Here is a 21,637-nt window from a genome sequence, read left to right on the forward strand (position 1 = left end):
GATTCTTTTTTTCGAAAATATTACTGATTCCTGGGTGGTAGATTCAGGGGCCTCATTCCATGCCACACCTGATAAGAAATACTTTCATGACTATGTTCAAGGAGATTTTGAACAAGTTCGTTTGGGTGATGATAAACCCTGTAAAATTGTTGGAATGGGGAAGGTTCTTGTAAAACAACAGAATGGAAACCAATGGCTACTAAAGGAGGTAAGGCATGTTCCAGATCTAAAGAAAAATCTGATTTCAACAGGGCAGTTAGGTGGTGAAGGTTGTGTGACAACTTTCACAGATAAAGCTTGGAAGGTCACCAAAGGAGCCCTGGTAATAGCAAAAGGCGAAAAGGTTGGTACATTGTATTTATGCAATGTATTTATAACTTTGTTAATGCTTTAACTTCCAAAGGAGCAGATGCAACATTATGGCATCATAGGCTCGGACACATGAGTGAAAAGGGGATGAAGATTCTTCACTCAAAGAATTTGTTGCCGGGTTTGAAGAATGTTGATTTAGACTTTTGTGAAAATTGCATTTATGGAAAACAAAAGAGAGTCAGATTTCTCAGAGTTGGGAAAGCAAAGAAGAGCGAAAAATTAGAGCTTGTGCATAGAGGAAGAAGTGGGAGGCAGCCATGGAAGAAGAGATGGACTCCTTAATGCATAACCAGACTTGGGACTTAGTCAGGTTGCATGCAGGAAAAACTACATTGAAGAATAAATGGGTTTACAGGCTGAAGGAAGAAGATGGAGGAAAACAGATGTACAAAGCTAGACTTGTAGTGAAGGGGTTTGCAGAGAAGAAAGGTATTGATTTTGATGAAATATTCTCCTGTTGTTAAAATGACTTCAATCAGAACTATTTTAAGTCTAGTAGCAGCTGAAGGTTTGGATATTGAGCAGTTAGATGTAAAGACAACCTTTCTCCACGGGGATTTGGAGGAAGAGATATATATGCAGGATATGAGGTGAAAGGGAAGGAGAAGCTAGTGTGCAGGTTGAAGAAGAGCTTGTATGGCTTAAAACAGGCTCCAAGGCAGTGGTATCTAAAATTTGACAAGTTTATGTCTGAACAAGGTTATACTAGATGTCACTCTGATCATTGTGTTTATCTGAAAAAGCAAAATGATGGCAGCTATATTATATTGTTATTATGTAGATGACATGCTTGTTGCAGGGTCTAACATGCAGGAAATAAATGTGCTCAAAAGAAAATTGGCAAATTCATTTGCAATGAAGGATTTGGGAGCTGCAAAACAAATCCTTGGTATGAGAATCACTAGAGACAAGAAAAATCGCAAATTAACATTGTCTCAGAATGAGTACATACAAAAGGTGTTGAAAAGATTTAATATGCACAATGCAAAACCAGTTAGTACACCTTTTGCTAGCCATTTCAAACTTAGTAAGGAAATGTGCCCAAAGACCCAAGAAGACATGGATTATATGTCTAAAGTTCCATATGCATCAACAGTTGGAAGCTTAATGTATGCAATGGTCTGCACAAGGCCTGATATTGCACATGCAGTGGGAGTTGTAAGCAGGTACATGAACAATCTAGGAAAGGAACATTGGATGGCAGTGAAATGGATTCTCAGATATTTGAAAGGTACCACAAATCAAGCATTATGCTTTGGTGGTTCAAACATTTCTCTACAAGGATATGTTGATGCAGATATGGCAGGTGACAAAGATAACAGGAGGAGCACTACAGGATATGTATTTACTGTTGGTGGAACAATTGTCAGTTGGGTTTCAAAAATTCAAAGTGTTGTTGTGCTTTCAACAACAGAAGCAGAATATGTTGTTGCTACAGAGGCTCGTAAAGAAATGATTTGGTTACAAAGGTTTATGGGTGAATTGGGTAAGGAGCATGATATGGGCACGTTATACAGTGATAGCAAAAGTGCCATTCATCTTGCAAAGAACTCAGCATTTCATTCCAGGACTAAACACATACAACTCAAGTACCATTTCATACGATCAGTGTTGGAAGATGGAGAGTTGAAGCTGGAAAAGATACACACTAGCCAGAATCCTGCAGACATGCTGACAAAAGTTGTAACCAGGGAGAAACTAAGAACATGCTCAGTTTCAATTGGTTTTCAAGGATGACGATGAAGATGAGAAACAACCAGGTCCAAAGAGGAGTCATTGTCCATCAAATGAAGCAGCGGTGGAGTTGCTACAATCATTCTCCAAGTGGGAGATTGTTGTGTGTGGAGCATGATTGTTCAAATGTCTTTTGTTCCAGCCGGATGTATACCCAGGAAGTTTGTACACCCCTCCACACGGGGGGGTGTGGGGGGGCCGATACCCCCCGGCTGGGGGGTCTGGGGGTAGCGCCACCGAAGTCAAAAATAGATGTAAAATTGCCTTGTAAAAGTATAGTAATTTCTAGTCAATCTGGGCCGTTCATTAGGCGGATGATCTGACGGTAGAACTTATGTTTAGTTTAGGGTTTTGTGCCCTATAAGGCAACCCCTCTCTTTGTATGAGGGCATTGTATTTGAGGCTGTGATATAGATGTGTATTCTCTGAGCGAGAAACGAAGAGGTGAGACTGTGAGAGAAAACAGAGGATATTACAACGGATTTGCTGTAGGTTGTGTCTCTTCATTTTGCTGGATAATAGAAAGGAAGTACTGGCTGTTCGAGGTGGGCGTATCTAAACTGGGTGAACCACGTATATCTGTGTCTCTCTTGTTTTATGCGTTTTCTGTGTTTATATTTCTGTAATATTTTATGTGTTCCATTGCTCCATAATATATAATTTTCTAACATCCTTGTCATGTGTTGACAAGTGCATTCTCCCAAGCAATGATGAGCCCTGGATGTGCGAGATCCTTTTCATGTGTTGACAAGTGGATCCCCCCCAATTGTGTATAGGGTGATGGATATATTTCCCATGTGGTGATTCTTCTTCATTAGATTGTAACATCATTGTTCCAAAGCAAAGATCCTTGTATCAGAAAGAAATTCCTCCCTAGCTGAGAGGGAGTGTTGAAAATTGGCAGCTATGCGATGAATTTCCTAGAACAAAATTTCATTTCTGACTTTTCTAAAGTGATTTTTCTAAAAATAGAAAGTCATGTCTATCTTTGTAACCATGACTGTCCAAAAATAGTAAATCGTCTTCCATCAATTCGTAATCATATATATATATATATATATATATGATGGAAAATCACTTAACTTGTCCTTAATGATTTTCCAGAAGGCCAAATTCCCAGGGATGTACAGATGAGGGCATGGTCGTTTGGATAGCTTCCCTCATCATCAACTTTTTCCAGCCTGATCTTGATATTTACATTTTTTTTCTGCTTTGGGTTGGCATTCTTTCAGCAACTTCTTCAAGGTTGTGATATCTTCCTTTCTGACTCCTATATTCACTTATCTGACCAGCTTGGCCATCCAGCTAAATTTGTGCCTCCTTTGTCTTCTGTGCTACCTGTTAATGCTTATTTAAAGGAGCTTTCCTTCTGACCAGGGATTTAATATGCCAAGAAAAATAGAACTCTTGGTTTAGAAGTTTATAAAGTTTACATCATCCATTGATGCCCAAAAGTTTACAAGGTTTTCATCATCTGTTGATATCTATTAACCATTTCCAGGTGTTTCCAACTCAACAAGAGAGGGGGCAGGCATTGGTTCTGTATCACCCTTGGGCAATGTTGGCATTGCAACGAAGGATGGTATTTTAGGGTCAGCAAATGCCCCAATCCACATGGTAGCAGCTGAAGGTGGCCATTTCAAAGAACAACTATGGCGCACATTTCGAACAATTGCGCTTGCATTCCTTTTGATTTCCGGAGTTGGAGCCCTTATTGAGGATCGGGGGATTAGTAAAGGTATTAGTAAGTTTTTGAGCTGTTTTTATGAAAATTACTGATTTAATATTTAATTTTATTATGATGTCTCTTTTTTAAGCTAATATTTTATGTGGTGTCTTTGCGCTTTGTTACTTTTCTAAGGTCTTGGTCTAAATGAAGAGGTGCAGCCTAGCATGGAATCAAACACTAAATTCAGCGATGTGAAGGGTGTAGATGAGGCCAAGGCAGAATTAGAGGAAATTGTTCATTATTTACGAGATCCAAAGGTAAGTCGTGAAATCTATATGCTACTTTTAGAGGATGGTTCTCTTGGAGTAGAGTGATATCTTTTAAAATCAACAAGAGTTAATAAATCAACACACATTTGTCTTGGGTATTGCAGTGACATGGGTTGAAACAAAATATCCTCAATTTGTTTTTCTTTGTATATGTTTGCCTTGTTTTTTATGCTGGAGCATTTGCTTTGCTGATGTGTGTTTCCCATGCTATACACAACGAAGGTTGGAAAAATGAATTCTTTTTGTATTTATTTCTATTACTATATAAGTGGGGGCATTCATATGCTATTTTGGTGCTAAGTTGATAACCTTACAGTTAACTGTGTGATATTATGCTGAATGATATTTGTATGTTCCATTAATAGAGGTCTGATGGCATATTTTGGCCATGGAAACATTTAGGCCTAAGAAATATGTTTAATATCTTTTAGTGATTTCTTTTTCAATCTTTGCACCTGTGTAAGGCTTTGCTGTGCATGCCCTAGCTTTTTCTTTAGTTCCGATAAATTTTGTTTTCTTTCACTTATTGGCATTATGTTGTACCCTGAAGATATTTTTATATTAAAAAGAAATCTACATACTTTCTACTATCTTGTGTAACAATTACACTGCTGAACTTCATTTTATAGACTTGAAGTTAGTTTGGAGACATTCTTAACATTTTTTAATAATGCCAAACCATAGACTGGTTTCCACTGCTGTGCTGTTGAATATTTGCTCCATTACTTGTGGATAGTGATATCATTTCTATCTTTGCCAACTTTTTGATGTTAGATTTTCACCGTGAGAGATAAACCCGTTCCATTGGTTGGCTGATGGGTGTTATATCCACCAATGTTGCTTTCCTATATGTCATATGATGGTATATTGATGGAATGTACTCCATTAAGGGGATTGTACCACCAAAATATGTGGCAGCCCACTGATAATAGGGACAAAGTGATCTAATTCAAACTTGTTCATTTTTTGATAATAAGTGAATATTTGACAATATCCATACGTTTTCTGAAAAGTAAACTGTTTTTGATAATAAGTGAATATTGGAGTTCTATGATATGGTATAAAATCCTCCTGCAATGTTATCCAGTATTATTTCTTTAAGATGGCCATTGTCTGTGATGTTATTATTGTATGAATGTTAGAAAACCATCAATATTTTCGCTATTCTGGCAATATGGTTCTGTCTTTGGTCTGAGCATTTGCATCTATGTATGTTGGGATTTGGTGCCTAGAAGTGGACTTGACAATTTTTCATTCATCTATTTTAATTTTTTTGCGACCTATTTAAATGCCCAAAATTTTCATCAATGCCACTCATAAATCTCATGGATTACTGGCACTGTCCTTGTTACAATAAAATCTAGCACCCACAAAAGTGCAAAGTCCCAATTACCAATGTGTTAGTTTCATGAAACTTAGGAAGGCTACATATTTTGACTTCAATAGCTCTTGCTCTCTCTTTGGTTGACTCTTCTCCAGCTACAAGGGGGATTCCCTAAGTGATTTATAGAGTGTGGTGGATATTCCACTGGAACAGTTCATCACAACAGATTTGCTAAAATTGCTGAAATCTTTACTGTGAATGTTATTCCGTTTAGATCTTAGATTCTTTATTTTCTGATTTCATGCTTAATGAATAAATTTGTTGAAATGTGAGAAATAAGAATTAAAAGAAACATAGTCACCATCCATGACAGACTCAAATTTTGCTTGTAAAACCCTTATAGGAGAAAACCTAGCCAGAAGGTGAGGTTGCTTTGCTCTCTTTTCTCTGGTATGGAAAATGTGCATGTACAAATAAAGAGGTTCTTTCTATGGAGTTACCTAATACATGTAGCTTGTAAGGCGCTATAGAATCCTAATCCCCTTTGTTTTGCTCTCTGACTTCCCAATCCTAGTTGTTCTACTCAACTATGGAACAATTTACAATAGCACGGAATGCAACTCCTACTCCTAGTGGCTCGGTATTTAACAGAGCTTGATAGCCAACTAGGGGTAAGGTTTGACTCCTTCAACTCTCAACTGGAGTTATGGGTTTGAACCTATGTTGCACGGGTTCCCGCACCTGGGGGTGGGGTTCTCGAACCCGTCCCGGGTTCCCGCACCCAAGTACCGGATTCGGGGGTGGGGTTCTCGAACCCGTCCCGGGTTCCCGCACCCAAGTACCGGATTCGGGTACGGGTTCTTCTTAGAAGAACCCAGAAGAACCGGGTTCTTCAAAAAAAAAATTTGGGTTCTTTTCCTTTAATGGGTTCTTGGATTCTTGGGTTCTTTTAAAGGCTTGTCGGAATGAATGTCACAATTTCTTGTTGTTTCGGACTGTTTGCAACATGAGCCACAACTGTCAGTCCACTTTTATACACTCAATTTGCCTCCTACAGCTGCGGCATAGTCCCTCCTCCTTGTTGTCAAACGCTGAGCTGTAGGGCTTGATTCATGCCACTGTTTACATAAAACAGCTCACTGTTCACTAAGGAACAGACCTCAGCCTCCCTATGCAGACTCCTGTACCCAACTGAAGCCCTAAACAGAGATGACAATGCCAAAAACTTACCTCTACTCAGCCCAGACTTGTTAAATTTTTAATTTTTTATACTATATACTATAATATGAGAAGTATACGTTTCAGTTCTTTTAACCTGAAATAGTTGCAATTAGATTAATAAAGCGCAGAAAATCTTCATCATTTTTTGCATTAATAAATGGCATTACATAAATGCATTCATACATTGAATATAGCTCTGTGCTATTCTTTACAATATAAACCGTTCAGTGAGAATGTATTTCAACTCAATCATCTACACAACATTCAAGCCAGTTCATTATCTACCCTCTATCAATGGTGTTGCTTGCCCTTGCAATGTAATTTCACCATGGATCAACAAAATCCAATTAAATGGTTCAGAATTTGTTCAGGAAAAAGTAAAACATTTCATAGTATATATATTTTAATTTTTGAAAAATTGAATCATTACATTAACATATAAATTCTGTGGTTTTTTTTAAGGCTTGTGGCTACATTAAAGTATAAATTATGGCTGCTGGCAGCATATATTTCACTGCTGTCCCACAAAACACACAAGGCAGCCCAATAAAATAAAGTTTAAAATGTTGAGTCTTTGAGAACTCAGAATACTTTAGGATTTTTGAGCATACTCCTGAGTTTGTAGGAAACTTGGCTAGTGTATCTCAGTCAGCTATGTGTGACAAAATCTGTCCCATATCATGATTCATGTTAATATGTAAACAATGAACAATTTTTTGGTGATAAATTTTGAAATTTCAATGTCAATATTGAATGTTCAATGATGTGCATGTTTAAATGATTATCATTAAAGTTTTCTTGTTTGAAGTTGAAAAAATATACAAATTCAAATTTCATATATATTATTAATTATAAATTTATAATTTATAAAATATAATTATTAAAATTTAATATTATTATATTACCCGACGAACCCACGCACCCTGTTTCCAAAAATGACGTCCCCGTCCCCATCCCCATCCCCGAACCCACGTTTCCTGGCAACATAGGTTTGAACCTTCTAGAGTCTTCTTCAAATTCCACATGCAGTTAGCCCCATAGGCATGACTGATGGGGGTTGATGTGGCATCCACTCGTACCATGTTAGTCAACAGGGTGGGTCAACATGTAGCGTTCATAACTTGTGCATATGAACTCCATTTGATGCTATTCTTGCATTGTTGGAAGGATTTTTGAGTGTAGATTAATGCTAAAGCAAGAAAGTTTTGACCCCAGAAAATGCCATTAGATGCCTCAAAATGATTTCGGAAGGTTTTAGACCCTAATTCTCCAAATCGGGGATCACTGTGAAAAATGACTATGCACGCCGATTCCTCCAATTCTTCCACTTTGAAAGTGTTGAGATAGATGACAAATAATATATTGATCCAATCCAAATCAAACCTCCCCATTTAGGGAGGTTTTGGTCCCCAAAAGTTTTACTGAATGAGGTGAGGAAAATTTTCCTCTACCTTCTCCTTGGTGTACAGGTTTGCTTTGCTTGGAAGTTTTTCTTTCAATCGTATTTGCCAAAGCTCATGTTGGTCTTGTCTTGTAGTTATGGACCTCTTTTGCGAAATTGTGTTCCCTGCTAGAGCATCTGGTGTTAAGTCCTCTATGGATGGTAGGACTTGCCCTTCCTCTTGATCCAAGATAGAAGGCTCATAGAGTTTGAGATTCTTCACATTCACTACTGAGTAAATGTGCATGTAGTGGGGCAATTTAGGTCTGTAGGTGTTAGCTTCCACCTTTTCCAATATCTCAAAAGAACCATACAACATAGCCTTGATCTTCTTATCATGACCCTGTAATCTTTACTTGTTCAACTGTAACTGTACTTTTCCACCACTCTGAATGTCTTCTCTATTTATATTGATCATGCCCAACCTTAAATTTTCTTGCGACTTCTTCAATATCTCCTATACTTGCAAATGGATTTGCATAATCTTCTCAACAAATTTATTTGCTTATAATGCATCCTCTGTGAGATCCCCTCCTCAATCCTCCGTGTCAAACATAGACAACATTTAAGGGTTAAGGTGGCAAATATTTATAGCAAGTTTGAAAGAGGGACTTATGGGTGGAAGTGTGTGTTTCTCTTTTATAAGAGTGTTGTATATAGATAAAGTTTCCATCCTAGGTCTTTGGATGCTTCTAATTGAAACCCTTCAAAAGTTGCACCGAAGTCCCGTTGACTATTTCTGTTTGCCCATTTTTTTGTGGATGAAATGTGGTTGACCTATTCAACTTTATGTCCATCTTCTCCCACAACGTGGTGGAAATGCACTTAGAAATTTGGTTTCCTTTTCTGAAATGATGCTCCTTGGTGTCCCAAAGTGCACCTAACCTTGTTCAAATAATAAGTTTGATGCTTCTTGTTCTTTGACGGTCTTTTTACAAGGAATGAGAATGGTCATCTTGTTGAACTTGTCAACTACCACAAATAGGTAGTCGTGTCTCTTCCTGGTTGTTGGTAATCCTTCCACAAAATCCATGGAAATTCTTTCCCAAGGATGAGTGGATACAAGGGATGGTATAGACCTTGCTTCCTGTTGTTGGGTTTGCTGGTGCAACACATTGTACATCCTCTAATGTACCATGCTACAACTGTTTGCATTTTGGGTTCGTAAACATACAATTGTAAGTTGGCAACTGTTTTCCCAACGTTGAAATGCCCCACTACCTTGGAGGTGTGAGCCTCTCTGATAAGCTGCAATCACTCCCTTTAAGAACTCAAAGCTTGTTAAGTATGTTGAGTAACCCAGTTTGGAGATGCTAGTCAACTTTTTTATCACCATCTTCCACATGACTTTGGTCCTTTAGCTATTGAAACACCTCCTTGCAGTCCTCATCTTCTATGTATCCATCTTTGCATGCACCATGGGTGAAAGGCTCCATGTGCATGAGGGTTTCCAAAGCTATAATTTTGATGCGGGTGGCCTTGAAAACATGCTTGCCAACTTGTTTGGCTTGCCCTTCTTGTACTTGATGACTAAATGAAACTACTATACGAACCCCATCTACTTGTAGTGTTTGGTTTGTTGTAGTATACTTTGGGCCTGTAGTTATGTAGTGGTTGGTGGTTTGTGTGGATGATGGTCTCCTTGCCCATCAAATGATGTTTCCACTTTTGACAACTTGTACCAAGGCATAGAGCTCCTTGTCATAAGTAGTGTAGTTGAGAACTGCCCCATGAAATACTTCACATTGATAGCATATAAGCCTTCCTCCTTGCATCAAAACCGCTCCCAAGTCATAACCAGTTGCATCCATCTCCACTTGGAAGGGCTTTTGCAAGTTTCGTATTAAGAGAATTGGTGTTTGATTGATTCTTTTTTTCTATCTCTTAAAAAGCCTTCCTCTAACTGTTGGCCCATTGGAAACTCTTGTCGCTTTCTGTTATGGTGTGGGGTGGTGCAATTACTATTGAAAATGGAGCTACGAACTTGCATAGATACGATGCTTCCCCAACAAAAATCCCAATTTTAGATACATTTGTAGGAACTAACCACTTCATGATGGCCTCCATCTTGGCAAGATCTATCTCAAGTTCCCCTCCACCAATCACATACCCCAAATACACCAAAGATTGTTGAGCAAACTCACATTTCTTGAGGTTTGCCGACAATTTGTGGTTCTTCAAAGTTTCTGGAACTTGCATCAAATGTGAAATGTGATCCTCTTAGGTAGCCCTATAAACCAATATATGATTCAAATAAACTATAACAAATGAAGCAAGATATGGGCGTAGTACATCATTCATCTCGTAAACATAGCTAGTGCATTGGATAAACCAAATGGCATGAACAACCATTTATGCAAACCAATGTTATTAGAACCAGACCAAAATTGGTGGAATTGGTCAGTTTGGTTGGTGGTTTGGAACCAGGAAAGGTTGGTTCGATACCAAACCAACCTTTAACTTTTTTAGCAAGCCAATTGATTCTGTATCAAATTGTCTAGTTCTGTAAAATGCAACCAAGGACCCTATGAATGCAAATTAGAAGGAAAAAAATATTATGAGTGGGGCATCCTAATATTCAACCCCAAGGCCCTACTAATGCTATCTAAGTAATGGAATGTTAAATTCTTATCTCATCCTTTTACTTAATTTTTTAACATTAATATTAATTATTTTAGGATGTTTGAGAGGGGTTCCAATGTCATTGGCTTTCATATGGAGAGAGTAGAATTTTATATCCCGCTCACAATACAATGAATTTAACAATTTTTAGGATTTCATGATTGGGGGGATTGCAATGTTTCCATTGGATTTGATCATGTACGAGGGTATTGAACTAGCATTTAATAAAGAGCACCAAGCCCTCTGAACCTTGACATTAGTGGCATTGATTGTTGAACTTTTTTATCATGACCCTAGTAAAATTGTATCCATCACTTAAACAAAATCTCGACTTGATATGTTAAGTTTTTTCTATCTTATTTTAATGCTTAGAGGGTGATGATATTGACGATGAGGATGTTGATATAGGTAATGATTTTGATGATATGTAGGTATTTGTTGTAGCATGATTTTTTTTTTTGGGTAATTTTTTCTTTTTCGACGCTAGATGCCATCTAGAGCCTTTTTGTTGATGTATTTTTGGTTCACAACCGTATTGCACTAAGTGCTATTTGGTTATATGCACTATTGCTATATAAATGAGAACTTTTGCATATTTGTGTATAAATGCTTTGGATTCATATGGATGCACATGAATATATATGCTTTTCTTTAAAATTTGAATATTTTATGTATTTTTTGGTCATTTGGTTTTTTGGTTTGGTTTTTTCTGGTTCCAGTCTGTTTCTGATTGGTTCTTGGTTCGGGGGGTTGACCTGTTTGGTTTTGATAACATTGATACAAACCTTGTTTGGTTTTGAAGGTGGCCTTCTAGGTGTCTTCTTTTTTGACTCGACCTTGTGGTATGTTGATTTTAAATCCAACTTGGTGAAGTATTTGCGTGCTGCAGCTAATCTAATCTAATAGATCACCAATATTGGGTAAAGGGTGTCTGTTCTTGAGTGTGATCTTGTTTGACTCAGGGTTGCAGGGGAGCGGCCCCCCTCCCCTCGAACTCACTCTCGAATCACGCTCCCTTTGGGAGTGACTTAGGAGCGACCAGGGAGCGCGCTCCCAAAATTGCTCCCTTTGGGAGTGACTTAAGAGCGACCAGGGAGCACGCTCCCAAAATTGCTCCCTTTGGGAGTGAATTCCAGGAGCGAAATTTTCGATCCCTAACTGTTTTTGCAATTTTTTTTGTAGTAACATTCCAAATACAATTTTTTTCAAAGAAATAAATAATTTTTTAGTGGGGCAACCTAATTATCAAGCCTATGGCCCTAGTATTGATACATGATTCATGGTAATGTTAAATTCTTAAAATAAAAGTGACATTCTCCTTAATCTTCATTTTCATCCTTTTACTTAAATTATTAACATTACCATGAAATGACTCGGGATGTTTGAGAGTGGTTCCGACCTCATTGGATTTCATATGGAGAAAGTAGAATTTTAAATCTCATTCAAAATCCAACAGAGTTATCAGTTTTTCAAGATTTCAAGTTTGGGGGGATTGCAATGTTTCCATTGGATTTTGTCATGTATTAGGGTATGGACCTCATATTTAATGAAGAGCACCAATCCCTTTATGTACCTTGATGTTAGTGACATTGGTTGTCGAACTCCTCTATCATGACCCTACTAAAAATGTAACCATTACTCTAACAAAATCTTGACTTGACATGCTATGTTTTTTCTATCTTATGTTAATGAGGGTGATTTTAATGACAAAGATCTTGATTTTCCAACAAGACTAAAAAATTAGACATTTCTCGCGGCGGCAAGAGGCCCAAACATTAGCAATAGATAATAGATTTATTTGTCTTTTCTAGTTTCTAGTAGTTTTTATAACTGTTGACTCTTTCATATTTATTATGATATTTTTGAAAACAATATATGACAATTTAAGTTTGAAGTTGGCAATTATAACTCATTGGTAATGAATTATGAATATGATGCTTTGTGAAAGTTGAAAGTTGTTTCATTTCACTTCATTTTATAACATTTCATTTCCAGTTAGATATTATTTGTTGTAATGGTTACACTTAGCTTACAAGTACAACTTTGGTGATCAATAATGATAAATGTTATATATTGAATTTTGAAAGTTTGAAACTTTAAGATTGATGAATCATGATTCATGAGACTCAATATGTTGTATGTTACTAACTTGTCAACATAGTGGATGAAGATTATAACTTCTAGATGATTGTTGTTATATGGTTAAATCTATGTTTTTTTTGTTTTCGTTTTTGTTTGTTTTTTTTATCTAATTCATCATTCTACATGTTTTTGTTGACATATATGCATCAAAATATAAAAAATATAATATATATATATATATATATATATATTATATAAAAAACGCTCTGGGATTCGCTCCTAAACAGGAGCTTCTGAAAATGTCGCTTCTTCTCTCGTTTTCGCTCCTGCTCCCAAGTAACCTTGGAACTTTGACTCGACCTTGTGGTATGTTGATTTTAAATCCAACTTGGTGAAGTATTTGCGCGCTGCAACTAATCTAACAGATCATCAATATTGGGTAAAGGGTGTCAGTGCTTGAGTGTAATCTTGTTTAGTTCTCTGAAATCGATGTACATTCACTAAATCCAATCTTTCTTTGGTACAATTATGATGGGTGATGCACAAGGTGAGGCGCTTTGGTCGAATCACCCTCTGTTCTAGCTGCGATTGCTTCAACAACTTCTTGACTTCATTTGCTTCTAGAATATATTTTCTACACAACCCAATATTTGGCAATGGAGAATAGCAAATAATAGGACTTTGTGCTCCACTTCCTTCTTGAGTGGTAGCCCTTTAGGCTCCTGGAACACTCCATGTCTGGATGTGGCAACCCTTTTAGTCTTCTCCCAATAGTCAATCATAAAATTCAAAATCTAACTTTTATTTTATTTTAAGGTAAAGTTAGGGTGAGTGTAAATGACAATGGTATTACTTGGGATTTACTTAATGGGAATGGTGTCTTTGACATGCAAGGCTACACAAGATATTCATTCCCACGAGGGATTTTGTAGAGGAAGTGTGCATTGAGTTACGCTTTCCTTGGCACTATGTCTTTATACCCCATTCTTGCCTCTTTCTTCTATTGTTTCTTTTGTTTCACAAGCCTTCTTTTCATGTATTTCGTTGCAAAGGGGTTGGGAAAATCAATCTTAGTCCCTTTTAAGTTATGCATCTCATTACATTAGGGCTTGGGGCAATGGATTCATAGTGAGGGGCTAAAGCTCAAACTTCCTTTTGCTTTTGATTTATCTCTAATATCCCTTTAATTTTTCTTTTGTATTTTGAAATTCATATCATGGTCTTTATCTTTCTTTTCTTATACGTCTGGATCAACCTTCAACATTCAAGCCCCTTCTTTCGATGGGATTATGAAGCACAAACCTTTTTAGGGCACATGTAACAACCAACCTAAAAAAAGGATAACAAAAAAGGGGAACATATTGTTAAAATTGGCAACTAGGGCCAAACTCCACCTTGGACAACCCATATGATGGATTGGATTCGTGTTTCCGAGAGGTGTAGGATTGAGCTAAAGATCATCTCATTATGACAAGCAGAAATGGAATTATGAATTTATTTCTTCTATGGACAAATTTTCAAGGTCGACTCTAGTCTAATGTAGGCCCATGAAGCCCAACAGATGTGTCTCTTCACCCTCAACATTGTGTATAATTAGAAGAGGCATTTTCCTCATTTGGGCACATCTTAACGCACATCTTTCTCTCTCCTCTCCTCATTGGTTCGTACAACAAAGGAGCAACTACTCTTCTTCATGTGTTGACTTGTGTTCATTGAAAATTTCAGGGTGAAATTTCAGAACTGTTTTTGGGTCATCTACAACAACGTTGACCAATGTTGATCAAGGGTCAAACCTCCACCTTTGACTGCGTTTTTTGAGGCAGAAAGTTCGATTTCTTTAGGCTGCACCTCCTGGCATAGAAATTGAGGTATTTGCAGTTGTTTGACCTATGTTGACCGTAGGAATTTTCACTGCAGGGTTGATTGTGCGTTCACTAAGTTTGATTGAATTTTTTAGTATTGATTTGGGTTGATTCAGATTGTCTTTGGAGGCTAAGTTGACTGGGTTTGATCGAGCTAATTTGGGGGAGACTTTCTGCTGGTTTGAACAACATTGACTTTTTTGTTAGGGCATTTTGTTGACTGCAATTTGATTGGATTGTTTTGACAATATTTGGGTGAGGAAATTTTGTATGATGTACTCTCTCTCTGCTGAACTTTTGAAGAATAATAAGAAGATTTGATCAAAGGGTTTTCCCCACATTGGGGTTTTTCCTTGGCATCCGCCAAATATTGTGTTCTCTTGTCTTGGCTTGTCTTCTGCTTATTGTTTATGTTCTATTTGCATTTACTATCAATGTTAATGTGATTGCTAATCTGGAAATTGATATTGGGCTAATAAGAAAAATTGAAGTAAATTGCTCTAAAGCATAGAACATACCATTGTTATCTAAAATTAACATGGTATTAGCGTTGTGATGAAGACAAAGCCCAAGCAAGAGTGAGAAGAGTAATCACTGAGATTTGTTAGACAAGGACAAGATTCAATGGCCTCCTCATCTTACTTCAAATATGATGACAAGCTCAATGATAAGTCTGATTATCCTGCATGGAAGATGTCTTTTGATTTGACTTTGGAAGAGCATGATACTATGGACTATGTGTAGGGAAAGATCGCTGAACCTCCTTCAAATGCACCAGCTGTTGCTAAGACAAAGTACAAGAAAGGTGAAGTCAAAGCTAAGAAGATCATCAGGGATTCTATTCATAAGAATTCTCCCCTCATGCTAACAAGAAGAACAATGCAGGTTCAAAGAAGCGAGGTCAAGGAAGACAGGGATTCAAAGATGGAAGAAAGGGTAGATGCTTCATTTGTAACAGGTTTGGCCACTATGCTAGGGAGTGTCCTGATAACAGGGATACACCTCGGGATGATGACAACAACAGTCGCAACAATTTTAGGGGCAACAACAATCAAAGGAATGGCATGTTCAACAACAAAGGAAAAAGGAATGCTCCCGCTACTCAACATGGAAATGGTCACCAAAAGATCAAGGAACTCCAGGTATGATGAATCTAATGTTGTAGATAACAAGCAATTTTTTCTTTTATCTTATATCTGCCCTCTCTACTGCCTCTCCTCTGGATCCCTTGGGAAATTGGTTGATTGATAGTGGCGCCTCAAGGCAGTTTACTGGGTCTAAGGAAGCTCTTTCAAATTTGATAGAAAAGGATACAAATTTGGAAATCATTCTTGAAGACAATGCCATCTATCCCGTGAAAGTTGGGAATGTTACTCTTCAATTGAATCAAGGTAACACCATTCATCTACAAGAAGTACTATATGTACTTGATCTAAAGAAGAACTTGGTATCTATCTCGGCAACGAAGGACAAAGGATTCAAGGCGACATTCATTGATGGAAAGGTACGTGTTTGGAAAAGAAATTTCAAAGAAGCGTTTACTCTTGGATTCAGGGTTGACAACCTATATCAAGTTGGAGGAAGTCCATTGGGAGCTATGTCTTGCGACACATCTCTTCAATTCGAATTATGGCACCGGAGGTTTGCTCATCTTCATTATAAAGGCCTACTTGATGCAAGGAAGATGGTGAAAAGTATGCCCGAATTAAAAGTAGAACATGAAGGTGTTTGTCCAGGATGTGTCGAAGGAAAACATACAAGGGGATCATTCCCCTCAAGTGATAGCAAGACTACCAATATTTTGCATTTGGTTCATTATGATCTATTTGGTATGTTGCCCGTAACATCTTTGTAAGGATATTTATATTATGCTATCTTTGTGGATGACTTCTCTCACGAAACTTGGATTTATTTTTTGAAGAAGGACGAAGTGTTCACATGGTTCTGCTCTTTCAAAGCCTTGGTCGAAAATCAAACAGGAAAGAAGATCAAAATATTAAGGACCGATAATGGAACCGAATACAAATCAAATGAGTTCAATGACTATTGAAGAGAAGTTGGCATTAAGAGGGAGACTACTACCGCATATACTCTCGAGCAAAATGGAGTTGCTGAAAGGAAGAATCGTTCCGTTACAAAAGCCACCCATGCCATTCTTCATGATCAAGGCCTTTCGAAGTTCCTATGGGGAGAAGCTACCAACACTGTTGTGTATGTTCAAAATAGATGCCCTCATCAAGCATTGGACTCCAAAACTCCCGAACAAGTTTTCACTGGTAAGAACCTTGATGTTTCTCATTTTAGAATTTTGGTAGCCTCATGTATTTTCATGTGCCAAAAGAAAAGAGAAGCAAATTGGATGCATCTGGGAAGAAAGGAACATTTGTGGGCTACAAAGGCATATAGAATTTATGTGCCTGGTCAAAGAGAAGTGGAAATAAGTCATGATGTCACCTTCAATGAAGATACTGCCCTTGGGAAGATTAGGAACTTTCCTATTCCAAGAAAGGACAAAGAAGAAGATACAGGAAAGCAAGGAGAACCGCAGGATGAGCTGATGCCTTATGGTGAAGGACCGGTGGATCCCATTGATCCACCTCCCCATGAGTCCTCCTCCTTAAAAAAAGGAGACCCTCATGGCTTAGGGACACTCTCGAAGATGCCGAGAGACATATTGCACCAAGGGGCACATTTCGTGGAAGTAAGAAGCCGAATAGGTACCAAGGGTACTTAGCTGCCATGAGCACCATTGTTCAAACTGAGCCTTGCACATTTGAAGAAGCTGTAAAGCACCAAGTTTGGAAGGATGCTATGAACGAAGAGTATGAGTCGATTATGAAGAATGGTCCCTAGATCGAAGGACAAATCTGTTGTCACCTCGAAATGGTTCTACAAGATCAAGCATGGAGCTGATGGAAGTGCTGAAAAGTTCAAGGCCAGGTTTGTTGCTCGAGGCTTCTCTTAAAAGGAAGGTGTGGACTATGATGAGATATTTGCACCACTTGCTCGATATACCACCATCCGATCGATCATTGCCCTTGCTGCCTCTCAAGGATGGAATTTACATCAAATAGATTTCAAGACCGCCTTTTTGCATGGTTCAATTAAGGAGGAAGTCTATGTAGAAAAATCCGAGGGGTTCAAAGTTCTAGATCGAAAGACACATGTATGAAGGTTGAAGAAAGCCCTTTATGGGTTGAATCAAGCTCCTCGGGCTTGGTATGATAGGATCGACAACTATTTGATGAAGCTGGGTTTTACAACAAGTGAAGCTAATCCAAACCTTTATTTCAAGGTTGAAAATGATAGATCTCTCATTTTGGTACTTTATGTGGACGATCTCTTTTTGACAGGTGCAGACCCTCTTATTTATCAATGCAAAAGGGAGTTGGCTTCGGAATTCGAGATGAAGGACCTAGGCTTGGAGGTCTGGAAAAAGGCAAGTGAGATTTTCCTTTCTCAAGGAAAATGCATTGTGAAGCTACTTGAAAGATTTGGGATGGTGGATTGTAAGTTTGTGACTACTCCGTTGGAACTTAACTTCAAGAAGTTATGCGAAAGTGTTGTTGGGCCTGATTTGGGAAATCCTTCTGAGTATCGTCAGCTCGTGGGGGCCCTGATGTTCTTGCTGAACTCCTGTCTGGACATATGCTTTGTAGTGAATACATTGAGTCAATTTATGGTTGAGCCTCATCACATACATTGGATTGCTGCCAAGAATCTCTTGAGATATCTTCGGGGCACAATCACCTATGGACTGAGATACACTGTCGGGAATTTGAGGCTCCATGGTTATTTTGATGCTGACTGGGCTGGCAGTGTGGTGGATCGTAAGAGCACATCTGGATGTTGTTTCTCACTAGGTTTTGCTTTGATATCTTGGATGAGCAGGAAGCAGAAATCGGTTGCTTTGAGCACCACCGAGGCCGAATATATTGCTGCTATTATGGCCTCTTGTGAAGCAGCTTGGTTGAGGAAGCTCTTTAGTGAGCTGTTTGGGCATGTGTTGGATACCACCGTGATCTGTTGCGACAACCAAAGTGGGATTCGTCTTTCTGAGAATCCCGTGTTTCATGACTGCTCCAAGCATATTGATATCAGGCACCACTTTATCTTGGATATGGTACAACGGGGAGCAATTAGGCTCCATCACATTGGGACTAATGAACCGGTCGCAAATATTCTTACGAAGTTCATTGGGAAGGTCAAATTCTTAACGTTCCGTGAACGACTTGGAGTTGTGGAGAGACCCTCTTATGAGGGTCCTGTTTGAGTAGGGATATTGACCTCTGGGAGCTCCGGGGGACTTGAGGTACTTCTTGGAGCTATGAGCGACCATAGGGTGAGTGGTTCACCTTTCCCTAGTGGTGCGTTGTGTACAGGGTGAGTGGTTCACCTTCCCCTTTGATACTCCATGATGGTTGATATATGCATAGGATGAGTGGTTCACCTTCTCCTATGGCATATGAGCAGGATGAGTGGCTCACCTCCTCTTGCCGATACATCCTACCCATGCAGTCTGAGACTCATGGGAAGTACCTCTCATCTGGCCAATGAGTTGGGAAATCAGGATAGGGGCCATAGCACTACCGATGGACGCATCGTGTACTACCATACTCCCTATGCTAGGATGTTTGATATTGATCTGCGATCAATGGAGGCTGACTTTGGGTCAGTGGAGAGTGGTATGATACACTCTCAATCATTTCTTCATTATTTTTTCATGGAGCAGAGTAGGAATGACAAAGATGGTATAGATTAACAGATGGTTTGGCAAGTGGATTTCTCTCTAGTTGAGAGGGAGTGTTAAAATTGGCAACTAGGGCCAAATTCCACCTTGGACAACTTGTATGATGGAGATGATATTTTTATTGGATTCCTCTTTCTGAGAGGTGCATGATTGATCTAAAGATCATCTCATTCAGACAAGCAGAAATGGAATTATGAATTTATTTCTTCTATGGACAAATTGTCAAGGTCAGCTCCAGTCTAATGTAGGCTTATGAAGCCCAACAGACGTGTCTCTTCACCCTCAACGTTGTGTATAAATAGAAGAGGCATTTTCCTCATTTGGACACATCTCAACACACATCTTTCTCTCTCCTCTCCTCATTGGTTCGTGCAACAAAGGAACAACTCTTCTTCTTCATGCGTTGACTTGGGTTGACCGAAAATTTCAACATTGTTTTTGGGCCATATGTAGTAGCGTTGACCGAGGGTCAAACCTCCACCTTTCGCTGCGTTTTTTTGGCAAAAAGTCTGATTTCTTTAGGCCGCATCTCCTGGCATAGAAATCGAGGTATTTGTCGTTGTTTGACTTGCGTTGACCCTTTGGCCGCAGGGTTGACTATGTGTTGATAGAGTTTGACCGAATATTTGAGGACTGTTTTGGGCTGATTCAGACTGTTTTTGGAGGCCGAGTTGACTGGGTTTGAACGAGCTAATTTGGAGGAGACTTTCTATTGGTTTGACTAGCGTTGAATTTTTGGCTAGGGCATCTTGTTGACTGCAGTTTGACTGGACTGTTTTGACAGTATTTGGGCAAGGAAATTTTGTATGTTGTACTCTCTCTCTCTACTAAACTTTTGAAGAATAATAAGAAGATTTGATCAAAGGGTTTTCCCCACATTGGGTTTTTCCTTGGCATCCGCCAAATATTGTGTTCTCCTGTCTTGGCTTGTCTTCTGCCTATTGTTTTTGTTCTATCTCCATTTACTATCAATGTTAATGTGATTGCTAATTTGGAAATTGATATTGGGCTAATAAGACAAATTAAAGTAAATTGCTTTAAAGCATAGAACATACTGTTGTTATCTAAAATTAACATGAAATTCATACCATGGTCTTTCTCTTTCTTTTCTTATACATCTGGATCAACCTTCGACATTCAAGGCTCTTCTTTCGATGGGATTATGAAGCACAAACCTTTTTGGGGCACATGTAACAACCAACATAAAAAAATGATAACAAAAAAGGGGAACAGATGGAGTATGTTAAGCATGGAAAGACATGGGTACATTACCCTTATCAAGGTTCCCTAGTATTACCCTTCTCCCCAGGAGTGGCAACACTTGACCAAGAGATCAGTGGTGATTACCAAGGTGAAACAAGGCAAAAGGAAGTTCCAAGCATCATGACTCATTATCTGATTCAACCCATGATCCTTACTTTCATGCCAAAAATATTGTATGAAGCAATGACCAATGTACCTCATGTGTTTTGGGGCACCGTCAACATCAACTTAAGGTGCTTAGTATCATACGAGAGGCATCTATGGGCTATTGTTTGTGGAGAATGTTGAATGTCATCTTTGACACCATTGTCCATAATGTGGATCATTGAAAAAAAATCTCCTATATTTATCCCTAGAAATAAGGAGGTAGCTACAAGAAGATGGATTGGGTCTAATTGGGAGGGAGTCTTCTACATGGTCCTCTTGTCTTCGATGTGTGATGGGGAATTCTCTTGATGATTGGATGTGTTAGCACCTTGTTTTGTTCCCTTTCCTACGATGTTGCTATGCCAGGATGATTCATGTTGCTTTGGTGGGATTTCCTAGGGGATTTAACTTTATGATGTAACATTTGCTAGACATCTCCTAGGGGAATTGTGTTTCAAGGTGTTAGTACCCTCATTCATATGTTATTTCCTAAGTTTGTGTACTACATATGATTTGATGGTGATCTAACCTTTTCCTAAGGTTGGATGATGAATTTTGATGCCATAATCCTTTAGTGGTGGTGCACCTTAGGTTGAAATTTATGTTTTGTTATTATCATGGTGGGATTTTGGCAATTAGAGGATTACGTTTCCTAGTGACTTGGTGTGTTGACGTATGATGTTGGTCCCACTGGGGGGAGGTGTTCGGCATGGTCCTTTTGTGTTGGATATGTGATGGGGAACACACTTGATGATTGGATGGTTAGCACTTTGTTATGTCCCCTCTCTTATGATGTTGCTATTTTGGGACGATTCATGTTG

General features: G+C 38.5%; 1 protein-coding gene across 1 annotated transcript in view; it reads left to right on the forward strand.

Annotated features, from left to right (window-relative positions):
* Positions 1-21,637, forward strand: part of FTSH4 (FTSH protease 4) — a 65,400-nt gene that overhangs the window by 37,889 nt on the left and 5,874 nt on the right. The window contains exons 5-6 of the mRNA XM_089449316.1: positions 3,608-3,844; positions 3,968-4,092. Coding sequence (XP_089305442.1) covers positions 3,608-3,844; positions 3,968-4,092 — 362 coding nt within the window. The remainder of the gene's footprint in view (positions 1-3,607; positions 3,845-3,967; positions 4,093-21,637) is intronic.

This window comes from Pinus tabuliformis, chromosome X (assembly GCF_031772625.1).
Source record: "Pinus tabuliformis cultivar Carrire ecotype Pingquan chromosome X, CPIR1, whole genome shotgun sequence".
Lineage (NCBI taxonomy): Eukaryota > Viridiplantae > Streptophyta > Pinopsida > Pinales > Pinaceae > Pinus > Pinus tabuliformis.